Source organism: Esox lucius, chromosome 13 (genome assembly GCF_011004845.1).
Source record: "Esox lucius isolate fEsoLuc1 chromosome 13, fEsoLuc1.pri, whole genome shotgun sequence".
Classification (NCBI taxonomy): Eukaryota; Metazoa; Chordata; class Actinopteri; order Esociformes; family Esocidae; genus Esox; species Esox lucius.
In genome coordinates this window covers 7,123,244-7,148,334 of record NC_047581.1, presented here as the reverse complement: position 1 = coordinate 7,148,334, position 25,091 = coordinate 7,123,244, and the positions used below count along the sequence as shown (strand labels likewise).

The 25,091-nt window shown below is 40.0% G+C and overlaps 1 protein-coding gene across 1 annotated transcript; it reads right to left on the bottom strand.

Annotated features, from left to right (window-relative positions):
* Positions 1 to 18,848: 18,848 nt before the first annotated feature.
* Positions 18,849 to 21,719, bottom strand: LOC109616473. Its single transcript, XM_020052309.2, has 6 exons — positions 21,613 to 21,719; positions 21,330 to 21,505; positions 20,855 to 21,069; positions 20,518 to 20,665; positions 19,067 to 19,215; positions 18,849 to 18,929 (listed from the first exon to the last, which is right to left on the bottom strand). The coding sequence occupies exons 2-6, from the start codon at positions 21,466 to 21,468 to the stop codon at positions 18,849 to 18,851; spliced, it is 732 nt and encodes a 243-aa protein (XP_019907868.1). The 5' UTR covers positions 21,469 to 21,505; positions 21,613 to 21,719.
* Between the last annotated feature and the right edge of the window lie 3,372 nt (positions 21,720 to 25,091).

The window sequence follows — 25,091 nt, the reverse complement described above, 5'->3', positions numbered from 1 at the left end:
CTTGAACTCATTAAACATCATTGCACCTCTCAAAGTTAGGCCTAAGTCTTCAGTAAGAAAGCAGCTCAGGATAAATGACAAGATTTGCAGCTGTAAAAGGAAATGCAGAACGCAGATGGAGAAAATCCAGTCTCCAAGTTCATTACCTCATTATGAAGGATTTATTATTTAACTACAATAAAATGTTTAAGGATGCGAGAACACGTTATTTATCCTGAACTCATTGTTACACATCAGCACAATCCCAGATTTGTATTTAAAACTGAATCAGCTGGTAAATCCAGCCCCTCTGTGTGCCTCAACTGAAAGTGATGATGATTGTGAACTGTGAATTTTTATCTTATTTTACTGATAAGGTGGAGATGAACAGAGCCTCTATTACCCCCTCTGCCTCTTACTCTCAGGTCCCTCACCGGCAACAAGACAGTTTTAACCGGTTTTATCCCATTGACTTGTCCAAGCTTTTAAAAACATTTTTGCAATGAGAGTGTCTTCCAGACCCCTTTATGTAATACCAACAAAGTTTTTACTAAAAGTAATTGAATCTGTCGGGCTCTGTTTCTTTCTGTTTTTAATAGCTCCTTATCTACCGGTTGTGTCCATGATTCTTTTAAAACTGCTTGTGTGAACCCCCTTTTAAAAGCCTGTTCTGGATCACTCCCTCAAAATTATAGATCAATTTCCAAATTGCCTTTTATGTCAAAGATTTTAGAAAAAATAGTGTCCCATCAACTGCTCTCTGTATTAGAAAATTACAAAATATTAAAGACATTTTTATCTGGTTTCCAGAAGTATCACAGCACTGAGACTGCCTTGATTAGAGTTACCAATGACCTCTTGATGTCTGCTGATGATGGCCTGTGCGCAGTCATAGTACTCCAGAACCTTAGCGCCGCATTCGACACCACTGATCACAACATCCTGTTAGACAGACTGAGGCACTGGGTGTGGATTTCTGGTGCAGCCTTAGAATGGTTTTCATCCTACCTGTCCAATAGGAGGTTATATGTCTCTGTATATAACTATGTCTCTTCATTTTTTTCTGTTAAATATGGTGTGCCCCAGGGGTCGGTCTTGGGACTTATTTAATTTTTCTTATATATGCTTCCATTTGGACATGTTATTCAGAAACACGGTGTCTCTTTTCATGTTTATGGTGATGACACACAGATGTACCTCCCTGTCAGATGGACAGACCCTGGAATGCTGAGTTCACCAAACCGACTGCCTTTGTCATGTCAAAAATTGGATGTCAAATAATTTCCTCCAGCTGAACTCAGACAAAACAGAGATCCTGGTCATTGGGTCCCAGCAGATGGCAGTGGTTTCCCTAGTGGATCTTATCAAGCCTGTTGCAAAGAATCTTGGCGTCTGGTTTGATAGTAATTTAAGTTTCGAACAGCACATCGTGTTTTTACCATCTTAGAAATATATCCAAAATATGATCAATATTAACTTTTAAGGACACTGAGACCATCACGTCTGGATTACTGCAACAGCCTTTTTACTTTTGTGACCCAAACATCTATTGATCGACTCTAGACTGTACAGAACTCAGCTGCCAGACTTACCAGAACCAAGAAACTTGATCACATCACCCCTGTTTTGGCTTCATTACACTGGCTCCCAGTATGTTTTAGAATATACTTTAAAATGTTATTGATTACTTTTAAGGCTCTTCATGACCTCTTCATGTTATGTCTCTGACCTTTTAGTCCCATATACACCAGTGCATACCATGAAGTCCTCGGGAAGTGGCCTGTTGTCTGTTCCAGAGTCTCAACTGAACTAAAGGGGTCAGAACGTTTGCAGTCAGGGCCCCGAGGCTCTGGAACAGCCTGCCCGAGGACATCAGTCAGTGAATTCCTTTAAGTCCCTTCTTAAAACATACTTTTATAGGAAAGCCTTTCATGATTTTAGCTGACTTTATTTTTTTATTTTCTTTTAACTGTTTCTTAAGTAGTTTTCTTGCTTTTCTCATGTTTCTCATGTAACATGATTTTGAAAAGTGCTCTACAAATAAAGATTATATAATAATAATAATAATTATTATTATTGTAATCTACATATATGTGAACAATTCCTCCAATGAATGATCAACACATCTGTGAATAATCATTCCCCAGAACCTTTTAATTTCATACATATTTTGGAATACTTTTACAAACCAAGAAGAAGTGAAACAAGTCTCAACTGTCTCAAATGGCAACACCCTCTGTTGTGCTATCAGTTAAGATCCGTTAACCCATATAAGTTGAAGAACAAGTTAGGGTAAGGGTTAGATTTGTGGCTAGGGAATAGGGAACATGCATTTCTGGGCCATTGTTGGGAAAACAATTGTCTATGTGTGAGGATTTATAAGAGAGAATGTGGGGCTAATATTGAAATCGTCCTCCATTACCCACAGCTTGGTGAGTGTCTTCTGCCAGAGGGTTGCTGTACAGATTTTGCCTCAATTCTTTATTTAGTCAACTCACAACTGAAACAATTGGAGCTGAGCGGAGCCTGCTGGTTTTCTGTACTACTGTATGTGGAAGATTGTTGAAGAGGATGCATCTTGATGATTTATCAGTCAGGCAAGTGGGGGTCGTGCCTGAGACATCTGTGGAAGGCAGAGATTCTGGGAGAAAGTCCTGGGAACATTGGCTATTCTCAGAAGAGCAAAATTGATAAGAAGTTGGTTTTATGCACTACTAAGAGTCCACAGCCTACTATACTTCTTTAGATACTACAGAAGGGATTTCAGGTAAAACATTCAAATGGATTATTGTATTGAACAAACGTATTGGTGACAGAATTTAAAACAGAATTTCCAGGGTTACTGAAGGATTACAGAATATGTCAGATGGGTTCTGCTTAAATAAATTCTTATCTATCCCTTGGTGCCTGGGGGTACTGTTCATGTTAGACACAGCCATGAGAGAGGTATGGAGACAGCCTGGAGCTGTGATAATTCATTGAGAGAGAGTAAGTACACAAGTATAAGTTTGAGGTTATACAGGCATCGCTCATAAAAGCAGGGTTGCCTACCTACATGGGTTGCCTAGAAAAATGTAAGTCTATTCAATCCTAATTTGTAAATCAAAGAGTAATCAATCAAAACATGTACTGTACCAAGGAAAATCAAATTGTAAATTAAGATGTGGTTTCATTAATATACCCTTTTGCCTACAGATGCCTGTCAACTTACCGCTAACCCAAATACAGCACACCAACTACTGTAAGTGTCTGAGGAGAACATGAAGGTTACAAAGGTGAAGGAACCATCTGTCTGATGAATGACCAACAGATTCAGAGGTAAACCATGGAATAGTTTCATCATGTGTTATCTTCTAGAAATATTCATACAATTGCAGTAGTGTGTTTGAATGTGTTATTTTAAAAATACATACAGTTAAGCTAATTGTTTGTCCATAACAGTTTGTCCATAACGAACACCATGTTCATGCATAAGGGTGTCAATCAGTGCACGTGGCACCAGGACACCCTAGGCCGCAGGTCAATGATCGACTTTGTTGTCGTCTCATCTGACCTGCGGCCGTATGTCTTGGACACTCGGGTGAAGAGAGGGGTGGAGCTGTCAACTGATCCGATGGCGGAGGAGGAAGCTGGACAGACTCGGCAGGCCCAAGCGTACTGTTAGGGTCTGCTGGGAACGTCTGGCCGAGTCTCCTGTCAGAGAGATCTTTAACTCCCACCTCCGGCAGAGCTTCGACTGGATCCCGAGGGAGGCTGGAGATATTGAGTCCGAGTGGACCATGTTCTCCACCGCCATTGTCGAAGCGGCCGCTCAGAGCTGTGGCCATAAGGTCTCCGGTGCCTGTCGAGGCGGCAATCCCCGAACCCGGTGGTGGACACCGGAAGTAAGGGATGCCGTCAAGCTGAAGAAGGAGTCCTATCAGGCCGGTTTGGCTTGTGGGACTCCTGAGGCAGCTGACGGGTACCGAGAGGCCAAGCGGGCTGCAGCCCGGGTGGTTGTGGCAGCAAAAACTCGGGCCTGGGAGGAGTTCAGTGAGTCCATGGAGAAGGACTATCGGCTGGCCTCGAAGAGATTCTGGAAAACCATCCGGCGCCTCAGGAGAGGGAAACAGTGCCCTACCAACGCTGTTTACAGTAGAGGTGGGCAGCTGTTGAGCTCAACTGAGGATGTCGTCGGGCGGTGGAAGGAGTACTTCGAGGATCTCCTCAATCCCGCTGTCACGTCTTCCATTGAGGAAGCAGAGGATGAGGGCTCAGAGGTGGACTCGTCCATCACCCGGGCTGAAGTCACAGAGGTGGTCAAGAAACTCCTCGGTGGCAAGGCACCGGGGGTGGATGAGATCCGCCCTGAGTACCTCAAGTCTCTGGATGTTGTGGGGCTGTCTTGGTTGACACGCCTGTGCAACATGGCGTGGCGGTCGGGGACAGTGCCTCTGGGATGGCAGACCTTTTTAAGAAGGGGGACCGGAGGGTGTGTTCCAACTATAAGGGGATCACACTTCTCAGCCTCCCCGGGAAAGTCTATGCCAGGGTTCTGGAGAGGAGAATAGGGCCGATAGTAGAACCTCGGATTCAGGAGGAACAGTGTGGTTTTTGTCCGGGCCGTGGAACACTGGACCAGCTCTATACCCTCTACGGGGTGTTGGAGGGTTCATGGGAGTTTGCCCAACCAATCCACATGTGTTTTGTGGATTTGGAGAAGGCATTCGACTGTGTCCCTCGCAACATCTTGTGGAGGGTGCTTCGGGAATATGGGGTCCTGGGTCCTTTGCTAAGGGCTGTCAGGTCCCTGTACGACCGAAGCAGGAGCTTGGTCCGCATTGCCGGCAGTAAGTCAGACTTGTTCCCAGTGCATGTTGGACTCTGGCAGGGCTGCCCTTTGTCGCCGGTTCTGTTTGTAATTTTTATGGACAGAATTTCTAGGCGCAGCCAGGGGCCGGAGGGTGTCAGGTTTGGGGACCACACAATTTCATCTCTGCTCTTTGCAGAAGATGTTGTTGTGTTGGCCCCTTCTAACCAGGACTTTCAGCATGCACTGGGACGGTTTGCAGCCGAGTGTGAAGCGGTGGGGATGAAAATCAGCACCTCCAAATCCGAGGCCATGGTCCTCAGTCGGAAAAGGATGGCTTGCCCACTTCAGGTTGGTGGAGAGTGCCTGCCTCAAGTGGAGGAGTTTAAGTATCTAGGGGTCTTGTTCATGAGTGAGGGAAGGATGGAACGGGAGATTGACAGACGGATCGGTGCAACTTCTGCAGTAATGCAGTCGATGTATCGGTCTGTCGTGGTGAAGAAAGAGCTGAGCCGCAAGGCGAAGTTCTCGATTTACCAGTGAATCTACGTTCCTACTCTCACCTATGGTCATGAGCTTTGGGTCATGACCGAAAGGACAAGATCCCGGATACAGGCAGCCGAAATGAGCTTTCTCCGCAGGGTGGCTGGGCGATCCCTTAGAGATAGGGTGAGAAGCTCGGTCACCCGGGAGGAGCTCAGAGTAGAGCCGCTGCTCCTCCACATCGAGAGGGGTCAGCTGAGGTGGCTTGGGCATCTGTTTCGGATGCCTCTGAAACGCCTTCCTGGGAAGGTGTTCCGGTCCCGTCCCACCGGGAGGAGACCCCGGGGAAGACCTAGGACACGCTGGAGGGACTATGTCTCCCGGCTGGCCTGGGAACGCCTCGGTGTCTCTCCGGAAGAGCTAGAGGAAGTGTCTGGGGAGAGGGAAGTCTGGGCATCCCTGCTTAGACTGCTGCCCCTGCGACACAGCCCCGGATAAGCGGAAGAAGATGGATGGATGGTGTCTTTTATTGTGTTCTGTCTATAAACAGCCAGATTAGTAGTAGTAGTACTAATGGTGTGTTTTAATGTGTTCTGTTGGACTTACAGTTAGACTTTTAATATTAGTACTGTTATGTTTTTATGTGATCTTTTGGACCCACAGACAATTAGTAAAGGCATAGTAGAGGTGGTTTAATGTGTTTTAAAGTGTTCTGCTCGATTGACAGATGTTTCCTCTCTTCTCTGTAATGTGATTCTCTTTATTACCACCAGAGTGCAGCATAACGTATGTAATAGAAGAGCCTCACTAACGTTTTGGAATCTCCATCCATTTTCATGTCCTTCTGTCCTTTTCAGATTATCCCCTGTAAGTCAAAAGATTTCTAGTAATTTCACTGAAACCTTACTCTCTACCTGGGACAGACACACCAGAGAGACTTTCTAGTACATTACACTAATATATTCATCATTCATTCATTTTACATCCAATCAATTATTCATTCATCCTGTTGTTTACATGGCATGTGATGAATATATTTAATCTGATTCAGAGGGGTGGAAGTGGATTTTTAACTGTTTTATATTTTATTCCAAGAAGTCAACAGATAAATATAAAATATGAATTGAATAAGTAAAGAGGTTATAAAATTGCATTACAAGTATCAAAGATGGCAGTACTCCAGCAAAGCTGCAAGATTCAGGAGAGATGCAGAGGAATGAACTAGAGTCTGTTCTAAGAATGCATCTTTGTTATAACCAAAATAAGGATTTGGGGGATGTTTTACAATTATTGGTGATTTTGACATCCACTTAGCCCACTACGTTATCACTGGGCACATTCCCATCTATGCTTTCCTTGGCGCCTTCAAGTAGTATCTGTTTAAATCATCTGTCAGGCCTAAACAACTAAATCATTGCATATTTTCTAGGACAGAAATAGAGAGTGTGTAAATAGAACTGCAGCAACAAATAGAATTCAAATTACAGTATATTACTTTATATAAGGCACATACATGACATATATGGTACATAAGAGATACATCTGAATGGATATACCAAATGATGAAGATTCATCCAATGGTGAGTAAATATAGAATTAATATAGAATTGTGTTAACACCGCAATTAGAAGATTAATATATTAATCTATCAATACTAATCCTGAATGATAAATTTGACCTTTTAATCGCATTTTATTCCAATATTTGGCTAGATGTAAAACCCTGAAAGCCAGCCCTTATCTCAAACTGGCGTTTACCTTTGTTCAGGATTCCACACACTGGCTACAGATTGAACCCTTGTCCAATAAGTGAAAATATTCAGGTAAAATAATTCAGTTTAAAATGTAATTATACTTGCTGGTGGATTCAATGTGTAAGTCATTTTGAATGACCTGTATTATCGTTGGGATTAGTCTTCTCATCAGGCTTGGAATTCCGTCATTTTAGGTGCAAGGTAATTTGACACAAAAACGTTTTTTTGCCAGGGCACAAAGGCCATTGGGAGAAATAAGAGGATTTGGAGCTTTCAAATAAACATCTTGAATTGTTAAGAAAAAGACATGCATGACATGAAAACAAATACATTATTCACTTTTAAATATCACATTTTGAATAATAACTTATTATAACCGATATGTTTGTTTCACATAAAAAGTTTAATTATCATGTTTTAATCCTTGAAATTACATCTACTCCTCCCTCAAACTTTTCATAGATTCTGGAAACTGTTTTATTTCAGAAGATTTAGGTGGGATTGTTCACATGAAGACAACAAACAAGCTAGAGTATTGACAGTTAACACAATGCTTAACATCATGCCAAGTGTTGCGTGGTCCTCTCCATTCATCCAACCTTCCTACTTGTTACATGGGAAAACTGCAGTACTTTAAATCCTTATAGGTGTTACTGCTTCCCTCTTGCGATGTTGTCAGCCATTCTGGTGTCCCACATTTGATGTGTGTGTTCACTACTGTCTGTGTTGTACACTCCTATGACCCCGATGTCCCAAAGTCAAGTGTCCCTTTTCCTATGAGTCAGTCCAGATGGTTACCTCTCCTTCATAGATTTCAGCTCCTCTGGTTGTGATGCTGTGATGCTGCTTGTGATGCTCAACTAAAGGATTATTAGGAACACCATACTAATACTGTGTTTGACCCCCTTTCGCATTCAGAACTGACTTAATTCTACATGGCATTGAATCAACAAGGTGCTGAAAGCATTCTTTAGAAATGTTGGCCCATATTGATTGGATAGCATCTTGCAGTTGATGGAGATTTGTGGGATGCACATCCAGGGCACGAAGCTCCCGTTCCACCACATCCCAAATATGCTCTATTGGGTTGAGATCTGGTGATTGTGGGGGCCATTTCAGTACAGTGAACTCATTGTCATGTTCAAGAAACCAATTTGAAATGATTCAAGCTTTGTGACATGGTGCATTATCCTGCTGGAAGTAGCCATCAGAGGATGGGTACATGGTGGTCATAAAGGGATGGACATGGTCAGAAACAATGCTCAGGTAGTCCGTGGCATTTAAATGATGCCCAATTGGCACTAAGGGGCCTAAAGTGTGCCAAGAAAACATCCCCCACACCATTACACCACCACCACCAGCCTGCACAGTGGTAACAAGGCATGATGGATCCATGTTCTCATTCTGTTTACACCAAATTCTGACTCTACCATCTGAATGTCTCAACAGAAATCTAGACTCATCAGACCAGGCAACATTCTTCCAGTCTTCAACTGTCCAATTTTGGTGAGCTTGTGCAAATTGTAGCCTCTTTTTTCTATTTGTAGTGGAGATGAGTGGTACCCGGTGGGGTCTTCTGCTGTTGTAGCCCATCCGCCTCAAGATTGTGCGTGTTGTGGCTTCACAAATGCTTTGCTGCATACCTCGGTTGTAACGAGTGGTTATTTCAGTCAAAGTTGCTCTTCTATCAGCTTGAATCAGTCGGCCCATTCTCCTCTGACCTCTAGCATCAACAAGGCATTTTCGCCCACAGGACTGCCGCATACTGGATGTTTTTACCCTTTCACACCATTCTTTGTAAACCCTAGAAATGGTTGTGCGTGAAAATCCCAGTAACTGAGCAGATTGTGAAATACTCAGACAGGCCCGTCTGGCACCAACAACCATGCCACACCCAAAATTGCTTAAATCACCTTTCTTTCCCATTCTGACATTCAGTTTGGAGTTCAGGAGATTGTCTTGACCAGGACCACACCCCTAAATGCATTGAAGCAACTGCAATGTGATTGGTTGATTAGATAATTGCATTAATGAGAAATTGAACAGGTGTTCCTAATAATCCTTTAGGTGAGTGTATTTCAAGTGTTTATTTATTTTAATTTTGATAATTATAACTGACAACTAATGAAAACCCCAAATTCAGTATCTCAGAAAATTTGAATATTACTTAATACCAATACAAAAAAAATATTTTTAGAAATGTTGGCCAACTGAAAAGTATGAACATGAAAAGTATGAGCAGCGACTGAAATTGATGTGGGCGGGTCTATGACTTTATATGGCCATAAATCCGCATGGGAATATCTGACAGCTACCAAACGAATCATGCCCAATTACATCTCTGCCACAAATGGTCAAGTATAGAATGACCTTATGGGGGCGCTATAAACCTCACCAGTGTTTTGTGTTATTTTGACATCTTAAATGACATCTGCGAGACCGTTGAATGAATTGGCATGCTGTTTGCTGTGAAGGATCTGTAGAGCATTATCTGTAAAAGTCTGTAAAAAAGTTGATCACTCAAACGATGTGGCTGCAATGCGCAATTGAATTTGAAATAGTTGCAAATCTTATATAAGGCTATAAATCCTTAAACGATTTTCCAAGAAAAAGGCTACTTGCTTAACAGATAAACACCAAGGCCAGGAATGAACCCTGAAAGGTATTAACAGCTAGCTCTCATGGGGGCGATACAAAACTCACTGTTTTTAAGAAATTCATCAAAAATCTGCCAAATATGTCAGAGACATAGCATTCTGGAGATGTTAATCACTAAATGAGGTGACTGAGCCAAACATTTTTCAGCTTAACAAGCTAAACCCTGTCCAATGTCAATGGTATTAGGAATTCAACAACAACAATACATATTTGTAATACCATGATTTTCATATATTTGAGAGAATAATTGTATTACATGACCCTTATATATTGTTATTGTTTTCCAAAGAGACGAATCAGCCAGGGAGTGATTGGAGTAATTGTTTTTGTTATAAGTAGGCTGTATAACAATTATCTATACAGTCTTTGTGCAAGACTACTCTTTAGTTACATTAATAAATGTTCTGTTGTCCACATTAGTTCAGCAAAAATGTAATGGCTGAGGTAAAAGCTGCATTCTGCTGTTTAAAAAGCGTAATGATTAAAGACAGTCTGCCACATAGTAAACCAGGGATTGAAACCTGCCAGCGACAGCAATCTTCATCCCTTCTAATCGGCTGAACTAGGATTGCATGGTTCCTTTTCTGGTTTTAAGGTCTTTTTGTTTTGTTTTGATTTCCTGTTATTTGAATGGACATCCTGACTACTAGTGGCATTGGGCATTTTTAAATAGCAAAACATTTCTCTAGTGTGAGAATGCAGTGAGATGCTTCCTGTGCCCTGCTTGGCCCCCTGAAACACTGCTTACAGCTTTAATATTGTTTTGTTTTGTTTACTTATATTACTAATTAGCTTAGTTTGTACAGTTTGTCAACATTAGTATCAATTTCAGACCATATGTCATTTTATGGATGAGCATTTAATGGGGAGACGACCACTACTAGTGTGGCCATCTGCAGAAGTGCAGCAATGGTGAGGTTCAGGGTCAGCATGAAGGATAGACGTTTATCCTGTTGGTGAGTGTATCTACTGTAGCAAGATACAAGGAAAAATCCATAGAATTTATATATAATCAATAAACACTCTCCAGGATACTAGCTTTGGACACCATTATAATTTCTAATGCTGTCAATGAAAATGTATTCCAATTCTGAATGTAATTTTCTGTTTACACATCTAGCTTTTATTGTATGACCAGATCGTATTAGTGGAGGTTTGGGATATTCAGACTTGAAAATATTTTTACCCTTATTTGTTTGAAATCTTGTGTTAAATTGCCAAGCTCATAGATCTGGCCATGCAGCTGCATTTTGTTGCAGTTAACTTACTTTACAGTAACTGGCTTGAGAATGAATGTTACAAAGGTTGGCTAGCTGCCTGACTTAATGTGTGGTGGCCTACTGTTAGCTAGTACAACAGCCACACTAGATCGCTGATTAGAAGCTGGGAATTGCTAACAAACTTCAAATATGCTTCCTATAAATGAATGCATATACCACACCCCCTTGTGCCTTACTGCTTACATAACATACCTATTGGACTAATTAATCAATGTGATGACAAACAAATAGGTCTAAACTGAATATCAATATAACTGTGTAGTGCAATTATGCTTTTGTTATTATGTTTAATCAAAACTCTGACCTGATCAAAGGAAAATCAGTGGTTTGAATCCATTTCTTCATTCTGAATGATCAATGTAATTGACTGTATTGCAGCATCGAACCATACATCCTGCTGGCTGGCTTCTGACACTACTAAGCCTGTTTGGTGTTGTTCGGCCCAAGGATGGGAGAACCAATGCTGTGGGAAGCAGTGTGGGAGGACCAGCTAGGGGCACTCGTTTTCAGTGTAAATCAAAGGAGGATCTCCTGCCTCAGACTGAGCAGGAGTCTGATGAGAGAAAGAATGTCAAGGTGAGAACATAGATTGGGAGTGATGTGGATATTTTAGGATGTCTTCAGTTTCTACAAGTTGTTCTGAGGACATTAAATTGTCCATACTGTATGCATTAAATCATCAATCGTACTGCAGTCCTAAATAGCTATATTGAAATTTCTTTAAAGAATATGTAATTGACTGTATTGTCTTTTAAGACCAAGAGGACAAAGAGAAACAAAGTTTCCCTTATGGCTCAGCTCTCTTTTCGTCACAATGGTGCGGTAAAGCGAATGCAATACCGCCCCCGCTGCTCCGATTCTCCGGCTCCATTGTCCCCTCACTCGCGAACAAGTCCCCGAAATACATGAACTCCTTTACTTGGGGTAACGCCTAATTCTCTACCCGGAGTTGGCACTCCATCGGTTTCCTGCTGAGAACCATGGCCTCAGATTTAGAAGTGCTAATCCTCATCCCAACCGCTTCGTACTCGGCTGCGAACCGGTCCAGTGAGTGCTGAAGGTCACAGACCGTTGATGCCATCAGGACCACATCATCCGCAAAAAGCAGCGATGAGATCCCCAGCCCACCGAACTGCAACTCCTCCCCACCCCGACTACGCCTCGATATCCTGTCCATAAAATTTACAAACAGGATTGGTGACAAAGCGCAGCCCTGGCGGAGGCCAACCCCCACCTGGAATGAGTCCGATTTACTACCGAGAACTCGAACACAGCTCTCACTTTGAACGTACAGGGATTGGATAGCCCTCAGAAGGGACCCCATACTCCTCACCCCATACTCCCGCAGCACCTCCCACAGTATCTCCCGGGGGACCCGGTCATACGCCTTCTCCAGATCTACAAAACACATGTAGACTGGATGGGCATATTCCCAGGCCCCCTCCAGGATCCTTGCAAGAGTAAAGAGCTGGTCGGTTGTTCCGCGACCAGGACGGAATCCGCATTGTTCCTCTTCAATCTGAGGTTCGACTGTTCATGTTTGTGCAAAAATATATTATCTTCTGCAGGCAATGGAAGCAGTTCTAACCTCATTTGTAAATCATGTTTAATATGTTGTACATGAACACATTTTCAATCAAATTAGATACAAGCCCTTGATTTTGCAAATCATCTACATTGTACTTGTACCACTAGGGTGGCAGGATATCTAAGGCAGTTAAAACGAATTGCTCCTAAGTCTTTGCTAAAGGAGATGTGTTCAGTCATATTTACCTGGTAAAATAAGAGTTAAAATGATTAAATTAGTAGAAGAAAAACTGTTCCACCACCAGCTTTTATGTGTCCTATTGATTTTCATGTATTAGTATGACACTAGAAAATTCACATGACATTATGTTAGATTGTTTTTCTTTGTGGAGCTTTGGCTGTAGAGACCAGCTACCTACAATATCTCTGTCCCAAAGGCGATGAAGACACTACTTGCGAGGATGTCAGAGAGCATACAATGTGTGTCCGAGTCCAGCCTGGAGCTCATCATGCATGCAGTTGACCGTTTTGTCAGAATGCACGGGCCTGCGCCTCTAGTATCAACCAAGAGGATGAGCAATGATGTTCAGATTTGCAAGAGGGCCAAAAAGACATTTTCAAGATGCTCTTCAAGCTCCTCTTCTAATGGGTAAGTTAATTAATTCTGTATGTATGAGTGTATTTCTTCTAATTATTCAGAAATCAATTTGGTCGAAATACATTTTGATATGTGGATAATATGTAATGACAAATTTTACTGATTGATTACTGAATGATGTGTTAATGTGACTGAAGTGTCTATTGCAAAAACAAACTGATTGCCATATCATCTGCTTTGTATTCTTAAAGGTCTCAGACAGGGTTACCAAGGACTCAGGGAGACAGTGAGTTTAAATCATCTGAGCCACTCCGTTACCTTTTTGGAATCACTGCGGACAGGCTCCTTAATGGTGTTAAGGATTCCATCGGAAAGTTGCTAAGCAATTTCCCAGGCATCCGAAGAGACCAGGTACACACAGAAACTCTATTCCGAGTTATTGTTGGAGATGTGTCCAAGAAAGTAAACTCCATTATATCTGTCATCATCCAAACTCCCAGGTCTACTGGCCAAGAGGACCCTATTATTTTTGCCAGTTGTGGACTCTCCAATGTCAAGGACATTGAGGAGATGGTGTCTGGTACCTCCATTGTACTTCAGATGTTCATTAATGGACAGAGCCAAGGGGAGCAGAATGTTGTTTTTAAACATGATAATGTTGAGAAGGATAGATCAGATTTAACAGGACAGGTCATGACAGCCCTTACTGACACTGCTTCGATCTGCAGCGACACAGAGAGGAAGAAGGATGGGGAGAAGGACAACTCTCAGAAACCAGATTTGCTGTGTGTTGTTTCTGACATTACTAAGGCATTAGCATCTCCTAAGAGTTCTGAAGAAAAGCTCAGAATCTAGCATTTGTCTGTCAGCACAGAATATGGACAAGTTACTCACTGAGGAGTGTCAGACCAAGGCCACTAACTCGATCTGGGCCATTTTAAGAAGATTCTGCTATTACCTGACTTGTTTTTCTATATCTATGCCATCTACGTCAACACCTAGCAGAATAGAGATTGTAAACTTTTGGGACACTGATGCCAGTGAGTTCATCAGATCATTCCAGCTGTCCAGCACAGAGAGCCCAAGTCCTTATTGACAGAGCTGAAGAGATTTCCAACAAGGTTCTGGTCTTGTCTATGTCTGAGTTGATGAAAGAAGGCTTATTGTCTGTTGGAGGGAGTCACTCTGAAGTGTTTTTGGTAGCCTCTAAAATTGGCCGGCAACAACCAGTCCTAGCCAATGTTGCTGAAGTTGCCAAACACCACCAATCTGTTAGCAGAATACCTACTGCCATTATGTCAGGCACTGAACATGAAACAAGGCAGACCAGCATGGAGAGTTATTCTAAAGCCTTTGTTAGACAAATTCTAATGTCTATCCAGAGTGAAAGCAGCAGAGGGCCTATTGACTTACTCCATTGTGAGCTCCATGTTGAAGGATTTTGATGCCAGGGACAGTAATGTTGGCTTGGGGACACACCGGGCTTCTTCTTCAAAGTCGTCCCACTCCATCACCTCTGCCAAATCCAGAGCTTCCCAGAGTGATGATTTTCGAAAATCTTTACCAGGCGCTCCGATCCCAAATGAGTGGCCTTTTAGTAGTGATTTCCCTATCATTAGGAGTTCTGTCATTGATGTGGGTAAGTCCTCAATGCTTCCAAAGGCCGGTAAAAAGGAAAAGAAGATATCAGCTTTCTTCTCTCGGTTTCGACTACCCTCAAAGGTACAAATGTCACAAACAATGCTAATTATGAAGATTGTTTTGATTTATTAATAAGTGTGATGTTAAACCCTAATACCATACCTTTTCTGTGCAATTCCACCCACTCTGGAAATAACTGCTATATAGAATTTAAAGAATGTCAACCTGAATGACTACTGGGCTTCAAGAACTTCCCCGAACCAGACCCCTGCTGTCAGTAAAATAGGTACGTCAACACTAAAATCTATTTGTTGTCCCTTACATCACATACTTAACAATAATATAAATGCTACATTTTACTGAATTACACAAACTAAATGAGGAAGGTTTAATATCTAAAGGAAATAGACTCCATTAGAGTTAATGATCTTAATTATTTTTCAGCAGTTGTCAACAATCACCATACTGGCCAAACAGAAACTCCACAATGAAGAGGCCATGGAAGCAGTCATCCTTTTCAGGGGCATTTTCAGATATAAGAAATGCCCTATCCAGTCTCTTTACATCCTGTTTTAAAGGGGGGTCTTCCTAATCTTTATTTCAAAATATTTGAAATGTGTAATTCTTAATGTTGTTTTTCATGATACAATTTTAGTAGTTAATAGTATGGTAATTATATTACCTGAACATTCAGTGTCTGAAACCACTATAGAACTATAACAATAGTGTTTACTTAGTACTTAGGTTCATGAACAGTTCCTGGCAAGAGGTGTTTCTAAATGTCAAATGTAAGAACAAAGGGTAACACTTTCTGATAAGGGTACAAAACCTAGCATTAACGAATAATGTAGTTCATATGAACAAATTAAGAACAAAGTAATGAACACACCATTTATTATGATAACCCTTACTTTATTAATGATTTATAAACGTATTAACTAACCGTGTGTACTCTATCATTTGTTCATGCCGACAAAGGACATTATCTCAAGTTGTTTTTGCAGGAATGCACAGTTTGTACAGTAATTTGTAATTAGGATATCCGCGGGTCCTTAAAAAGTCTTAAATTAATTTATCTAAATAAAAGTCCTTAAAGTCTTAAATTGTCTTATTTCGTTTTTTCAAAGGTCTTAAAAATAATTTATTACGTTCTGTTAGCACTGTGAATAGGTGATGCAAAAATTGTGTGGTTTGTGAAATCATTTTAGATCTGGTCGTGCACAGAGAGGAATCAAGATTTCAGTCATATTGTTAGATGTCAGCAAGACGTATGACGGTTTGTTGCTTTGCTCCCAACACCGTTGTTCATGAAGTAGATAGTTGTTGTCATAGTAATATCAATACTCTGGCAAAGCTAGTTTTAGTATGTTGTCTAAAAATTACTTAAAGATGTTGTAAGTTTTGGTTAATTAAATTAAAATAAATGCAATGTAAGGAATACTCAGGAGAGAGAAGTTTTTGTTCAAGTGCAGAGCGCTGCAGGCTTTTATTACCCAGGCTGATATTGAGGTCAGGAGGCAGTCAGATAGTCATACACTGGGAAAACAGGTAGATCGAGCAAAGGTACCGGCAGGAATCAGGCAAAAAACGGGGTCTTGGCAATGTAGGCAGTAACAGGTCGATACACAGGATTTCCAATAACAAAGAGATTATTATAACAGGCTTAGTAGAGTCGTCAAGAAACAAACATACCTCACAAAGGGAAACACAAACTGAACTATATAGGGGGTGTTTAAGGGAATACAGGTGACCACAATCAAATGAACACAAAGAAAGCAAACCAAGCATAGAAATGTACCATTCCAGAACAGAAACATAAAAGAAAACCAAACAAAGAAATATAACATCCTAGAATGTATATGAAACCACATCGAAAACACCAAACCTCATAGACAACTACATGAAATACTGTAGTTGGCTAGGTAAGCAGATTATTTGTATTTCTTATCTGTGTTATTCTTGAAATAATTATTAGGCTAAAGACCTATTTTTATAATTGCATTAAAAATTATAATTATAATTTGAACAAAAGTTAGTACATGACCGAACCAGAGATCACTAGACCTTTTGGCATTGAAATAAGTAAACCATTATGTTCATGATGGGGACACTGATTGTCCACACACTGGAGGGAGATACAGTAGCCTATTTCACTAGCAAGGCATATCAGTGTTACAGTCACGTTCCCCTGTTGTTGCATGCAGATACAAAAGCACCTTAAACAGCTGCTTGTTTTGGTGCTCATCAAAAACTAAAGTATTTGGGTGCCTTACTTCAGTCGAATGGGCTTCCTCATGTATTTTTTGTGGGGGGTGGTGTGAAATTGGTCTTCAATTTAATTCAAAGTGGCATTAAAAAGTAATAAACAGTCTTAAATTTTACTTGCTGAAACATACAGATACCCTGTGTAATATAAACTATTCATAAGATAATAAAAATTGTTAATATGATTACAGTAGGATAAGCATTATTAAGTTACGTTAGATAATGATAGTTTAACATCATTCATTTATATTAACTAATGGTGAAGTATCAGTTATTAATGTTTTATAGCTGCTGTATGGGTCATTATTCATTGTTAATGCTGAGTAATTCATAACTTTAAGGGGACACAACATAATTACCTAATAGTTAAGTATCAGTTATTAATGGTTTATAGCTACTGTACCAAGGGATCATTAGATAGTCATTTGTGGAAGATGGAAAATGTTCGCCATTTATTAAAACAAAAACTTCTCAGTTGTTCGTATAACATTTGATTATTTCAAGTTTAATTATATGGATCCACGCGAACAATCGCTACAACATTGACAGAGAATGAGTACAGAGACCAGCAGAGTAACATCATGACAGATTTACAGACCAGCAGAGTAACATCATAACAGATTTACAGACCAGCAGAGTAACATCATGACATATTGGTCTGATTATGCATTTCAAGTTTCAAGCCTATATTCCCTTCCAACGGTACAAATGACGGAATTAGCATTTGCAGAATGTACATACAAGGAATAGTAGCCACTATGAAGTAGTCTAAAAATGCAAGGTTGCACTCAGATAGCTCCAAGAGGCACAGAAAATAATAGAATGTTGGTTGCCCAGACAACCCGGTCAAAGGCTGAGATATATCAATCTGGACAGTTACTATATGGGGACTTTAGTTATCTATGCTGTTTTCTAATAAGGAATAGAACTCTGTTCACCTGTAGGATGTAAGTAATAATAACCCCCTGCTGTACAAGAGTTTCCTCCTAGAGAACAGTTTCTTATGGCAGTTTTATGGCACAGGCAGAGGCCTGTTTTTCTTACTGCTAAAAGGACCCAAGGCCCTGCTCAGCCGATCATGCATACAGAGTACAAAACCATTCTAATAAAATAATGACTAAATAATAATAATAATAAATTCATTTTCTACACATTGATAATGCTGAATAATAAATTTTTGTACATGGGGGAAACCACATAATGACCTAATGGTGAAGAATCAGTTATTAATGGTTTATAGCTACCAATGGGGCTTTAGTCATGGTTAAATAGGACATTTAACGTAATGGGTCACAAAATAATTAATACTGAGGGATCAGATAATAATGCTTTGTTCCAGCACACTGGTTACTTAGCTGGCCAAATGAGTATTATTTGCTGTTGTGGATTAGTGCTGTATTACGAGTTACTAATTAATGCTGTAATACTATTAATAACACAATCCTCCCTTCAAGAATTAAAGGATTATCTAAAAGTATATGATGACAATTTGAAAGACAACCACTCTGGACACATGGACATCTCATTTTGGAGGATGAATGAAGAGATGAGTAATGTCTTGTCAGGGGAAATGGAAACTAAGTCATAATGGTAACTAAGTCATATAAACCAAGTCATATTCAAGTAATGAACACCAATCAGTCAAATATTATTTTGTCAAGATGTTTTTACATCAGAGGTTTTCACAAAGTGCTTATTCAGTAATTATGGGTTTGGCCTATGTTACAGGTCTTGATATTGGCACTTTCAAAGTTCCAAGAAAACAGGATATGCTACCTGTCCTTGTCACTACTGATAGCATGAGGCGGTACCTGTAGTCCATTTCAGTGGCACAGGTAGTCCAGCTCTTCCAGGATGGCACATTCATACATGCCGTCACAGGATTTGCTGTGTCACCCAGTAGAGTCTCAAGAGCATGGAGGAGATACCAGGAGATAGGCCGCTATACGAGGAGAGCTGGACAGGGCCGTAGAAGGGCATCAACCCAGCAGCAAGACTGCTATCTGCTCCTTAGTGTGAGGAGCAACAGGAGGAGCACTGCCAGAGCCCTACAAAATGACCTCCAGCAGGCTACTGGTGTGCATGTTTCTGACCAAACTGTCTGAAACAGACTCTATGAGGGAGGCATGAGGGTCAGATGTCCTCTGGTGGGACCTGTGCTCGCAGCCCAGCAACGTCCAGCTCGATTGGCATTTGCCAGAGATCACCAGAATTGGCAGGCCTGCCATTGGTGCCTTGTTCTCTTCACAGATTAGAGCAGGTTCACACTGAGCACATGTGACAGACGTGAAGGAATCTGGAGACGCTGTGGTGAACATTATGCTGCCTGCAACATCATCCAGCATGACCGGTTTAGCAGTGGGTCAGTGATGGTCTGGGGAGGCATATCTTTGGAGGGTCGCACAGACCTCCACGTGCTAGCCAACAATACCCTGACTGTTGTTATGTACCAGGCTGAAATCCTCAGACCTTGCACTGATGCAGTGGGCCCAGGGTTCCTCCTGGTGCAGGACACACTGCAAAAAAAAAAGCCCTACTAGAAAGAAGCCAAATATTCTTAAATATAACCAAATTGTCTCATATTGAGCAAACAAATCTGCCAATGGGGTAAGCTACTTTTGCTTGAAAATAATTCTTAATTAGCATAAATGTCTAGCCACTGAAAGACAGTAATGGGCCTTAAAACTAGACAAAAATGCCAATAGTTTTGCAAGTGTGCTTATTACAAGCAATGAAAAATCTATTACTTAAGATAGACTTAAATTAAATTAGTGTTTTCTCTTGATTGAGCTGACCTTAAGAATTTAGACCTTGATCTAAGATTAATAATTAGTTAAAAGGGCTTATAATAAGAACATTTTTCCCAAAAGCATAAGAAAAATAAGTGACTTTGTCTTAAATTAAGGAACCAGAAGCATTGATATTTTTTGAATTTTTTTTATTTAAACAATGACAAACTATGCAAAGCTTCTTCATTCAAAAGTGTTTCACAACGAAGTCCATCATTCAGGACAAGACTATGTTCTCCACAATCCCAAGGATTGCAGATCAATCTCAAACAGATTTAGAAGTGATTTTCTAATTGTTTAGGGCTTGTTTAATAAATAAATAAATTTCTACATCAAAAAACCTAGTCACATTAACCAGACATCTGTGGGAAAAGATTTTGTATATATTTTTTGCTAATACCAAAATTTTTGCTAATATTCAATAAAGCTACTCCTATACAATTACAGCATGTACAACACATTCCCTTCGTCAATGTGAAAATGACAAAAGCTTATAACCAAAAATAGCCAAACAGAACATGTAATGTATGTATGAATAACTGCAAGTCTCACCGTAAGGACATGGAAAAGAGACTCGCGGCTTGCACCCAGCTTTCTAGGTGGCACGGTGCTGGATGGGAAGAGCAGTGGCAGGGCTCTGAACACAGCTGTTCCACTGGTTTGACAGAAAACACAATACAAGGCAGTATCATAAATAACCACTAATCTAGAGATCTCAAAATATAAACTTGGACAAATCAAGATAGTGACCTCACCTCCATTCAAAGTTTTTGGAGGCTTCATGGCTTTCTTCATGACACCATAAAACTGGACCTTTTTATAGAAGCTATCCCATCTGTCCTTCACCTCAGAGATGTACCGCAAATTGGTTGGTTGAATAATTCTCCAGAGTTCATCCAGGACCTGAAAAATCATTTTAAATACAGATCGAAAGTTCATTCAAACTTCCATTTCCATTGCTATTCATGGTCAAAGCACTTTGATACCTCTAATGTTAAAGGAATATGGAAATGGTGTCAAGATCCCCACACATGCTTACTGGAAAGAGCTTAAAATGTGAGGACTGGGTACAAGGGGAAATCATATACTTACATGATCCACTTCTCTGAAACATGGGTAAGCCTCAAGAACCTTTGTCGGTCTGTCTTGCTCCTTTAAAACATCTGAGATAATGAAGCGTCTTCGAGATTCGAACTCCAGGTCCAGCATATGAGTTATTGCAGCTTTGTGCGGCTTCGTAGACTTGTACATTTCTTGGAGAGTCTTGTAGTGTCTCACCTGGGTTTTCTGGCTGTCCGAGAGGTCATCTGAAGCATACAGAGAGAGAGAAAGAGGGGGAGGGGGGGTATTAGGTTTCCAAATGAAGTTAACAGTAAGGAGGAACTCAGGAAGTAACAGGGTTACTTCAGTCATGCCTGTAACTTGTTATAACATTGCAATATTGAACAATGGAATACTAACAACCTTGGACAGACACTAAAGCTGTTGCATTTCCGCTGGTGGTGTATGTTTTTTTTTTTTCCAAAGACGCATTGATATAGCCAAGTGTATAAAATGTAATACATACTTGCTTCATCACTGCTATTCTGGTGTTGTACTGGGGTGCTGGCTCTATTAGGTAACTGTTCCAGAATAATGGTTGATGCACTGGAATCTCCATCGTAGTCACTGGTTCTAACATCTGCATCCATTTGGCCTTCTGACATTTGAGAGTCTCTTCATTAGCTTTTTAGTAACATGCTCCTGCCGAGTAAAAATAGCAAACATTAAAAAAGGACAAAAGAGACAAATGTTTTCACCATAAACTTTAAAAGCAAGTAATAGTGACAAAAAGCTACTTATCCACTCACTGTCAGATGACCTGTCTTTTATCATTGGGTCGTACTCCACCAATCATTGAGCCGTGGTCTCGACCTCATGTTTGGTGGGGTATCTGGAATCCTCTGTGGCTCTTGCAATTGAAATCATATTAGTCATAGTATTTCTTATGAGTCGGCAGAAGAGCTCCTTGGATAAGGTCACATGCTGGGGCCCCAGACGTTTCTGCTCAAAGTAGGAGTGTCGCACCTGTTCATGCTCACTGTCTGTGAAAACTATGTATTCTGGGTTGGACATACAAACTTCGAAGTGTTGGGCTCCACTTTTGAAAGACTACTGCCTCCAGTGGTTGATGGTTGTATTTCAGCAGCAATCTCCACCTCAAATACATTTACACTTACTTTTCATAGAACATTTCTGACAAAGTGTGTCTTTACTTGCTAGTTAAATGAACATGCATTATCTTCTAGAGGACACCCCTGTGCAATATCATAAAAATGTTAAACAGTATAAATCCTGTCCATTTAATAAAATTGTATTTGTTTCTAGCCAAAGCCCAAAACGAATGAATCTTGTTGCAGCTGGTTCTTAAATATTGACCATTCATTTGTGTTTGATTGGTCAAACATTTCTGATTTTCAAATGAATGAGCAACATTCTGCTTTGGCTTTGGCTAAAAATAAATATAAATGTTATTAAATGTACTGGATTTGTAATTACTTAACATTACGTGATATTGCACAGGAGAGTACACAGTTTTCTTATACTGGAATAGACACACAACTTGATCTTTATTCACAACAAGCCATATAGCCCCCCGCCTCAGAAAATGTTTGGACCGGGAAACAGATCTCTGATGTCATTCATGTGTGAAGGCAGTAAGTCTTCTCCAATATTAGCAGCTGGAACATAGAGAAATTACAGTTAGTGACCAGACACTGAGCTCATCACTGAATTCATTCAGCCTTGTATACATAACAGCTGAGAATATTTTACCAAATCATTTTTACATTGCGGTTTGTGACACTTAATATACAATTAGAATAGTGCAGACGTTCATTCTACAGGCTACTAATAGTACTATTCTGTTTTAAGAGTGCTGGGTGATTTTGAAAGCATCTAAAATATTAATATTCCAGCTTTGCAAATTGTACGAGTACGAGTGAAAGTGAAGCCTTGCTAAACAATTTTTCATAATAAACCCTTTAAAATATGACGGAAAATGAAAGATGCGTTTAAACTAATTATTATTAAAGCCTATTGAGCCAACATACATAAAAAGTAAAAAAGTGTAGGCTATAAAAAAAATTGTCTATAGTAGGCCATAAAACGATCCCCGCCCTCTAACTTGCCAAGCAAGGTTAGCTTAGCTACTTAAAATATAATGTTAACATAACGCTAAAAGGACATATAACCAACATGTAACATACCACTGAGTGTGGCAATTGCAACATCGTCCAGTTTATTCATTACTTGACTTCAATTATGTCCACAAACTAGAATCCAGGACAATCACAGCAGCAGGTGTTCCTACAGATGTGTTGGCGCTTTTCTCGCTTGAAAAGAATGTTGGCGCCCTCAACACATTTAATTAAAACATCTTCTTCAGAGGGATGTAGCCAACCATAATAAACAGCTTAAAAACTACATTCGGAATCAACAGAAGGAGCAAACTGGTAGAATTCCGGGGCTTTAACTTGATCCAACAAACACCCCAAGACATGATGCATATAATTCTAGAAGGCATTGCTCTATTAGAAATAAAGTGTGTGATAAAACAATTAGTTATTTGAGGACATCTAGACATGGCTGTTCTCAATACTGCATTGATTGGATAACATCACCACTTGATGTTAGAGATAAACCAAGCCATATATCCAACAGCAGATTAGCTCCCACTGAAAAGTTGAAGCTGTCCTCATGGCAAATGATTGTTCTATTAAAAATACTGCTCTTTCTGATTGATATAGTTAAAGGTAATGAATACTACACAATCATTCTTGAACTCATAGAGATTGTTGAAATTTTGTTTGCTCCTGTTATTGGTCTACAGACTATTAAAAAATGTAAAACACAAATAGAACAGCATTTAAATCATGTGAAGAACCTTTTCCTTGATAACAACATCACCCCAAAACAACATTGTTTGATTCATGCCCCATCCCAGATTAAACTACTGGGACCAATGGTCTGTCACATGTGCATGAGATTCAAATCAAAACATAGATTTTTCCAAAAGAAAAATATTTAATAAGGCATAATCAAATGTATGAATGTTGTCAGAATGTAAGTTGTTCTGAAGACCCCATTTTTTGAAATGAGTGTACATTGGGACCAACACTGGAAATAAGCAACATGTCATATTTAAAAAGAAAATATGGGCCTTCCTTGGAAATGACAAAGTAAACCATGCATTGTCTTTTAAATGGATTAATCTAAATGGCAACATTTATCATTATATTGAGTTCCAGCAGCACAATACTATTTGTTATGACAGATTACATGGCATATAAAATAGAGATTCCAAAAATGGCACAAGCAACTTGAACTGATATCTGCTGATGGACTTGTAGATTTCACTCCATATTATAGTTTTACTCACAAGGACATAGCTTTTGTCCCCATTAAATATTACCTGGGAGATGTTATTGGACTACATAAAGCCTCATCTGATGCATTGTAAAAGCTACACTCTTCCATGTGGTGCACTCTGGTGGACAAACTGTTTGATTGAAATGTTGTTTCTTGACTTCAAGGTATGCATCTTTGACACGTTTGCCTCAGAATGTTTTGTTACTTATTGGCGAACAAGAGCTTATAGATGAGTGCTACCCCTGCTGGCTCATGCAGGATTTTCTATCATCATGCAGTGAAAATAACCTAAATCTAACAAAATACTAAAATAGTTGATCAGCTTTTTAAAAAGCCTCCTTAGAAGATCTGAACTGAAAACACTGCAAGAGTGAGTGAGTGAGTGAGAGAGAGCCTCAAACTAAAACCATACAATTTCTTTGAAGTAATAACAGCTTTTATGTTAGTATCCTGCTGCAGCATTGATCCACATGCATCGTTTCAGAATGCAACCTAATTTCTAAAAAACAGTTGGTATTTAGATCAGAAAATGTGTTCAGAAATGAATATGAGCTCTGCTATCTGTTGTCAGCCGGAGAAACATTTTGGGTCAAGGGTCATGTTAAAATGTAATTTTCAGGTCTTTTGTTTGTGAACCATGCAGTTTTTGTTCAGCACGGTCAACTGAAGTTTGCTGTGTGTGCTGTGTAGACCAGACTGTGGTTCCCTGAGTCTTACAGGACATTGAAAAGAAATAAAAATAGATGAATTATCAGATTGGCGTCATTTCATAAAATTCTTACATTGAGAAGTTGTGTAAGTGGTCTTACTCTTAAAATAAAAGGAAAACGATCTTGATCCCCTGCTGGGTTATTATGCAAACCATTGTTGTAGCTTGTCACTGGTTAAATCTAGCTCAATATTAGCTGGAGTATCTTAT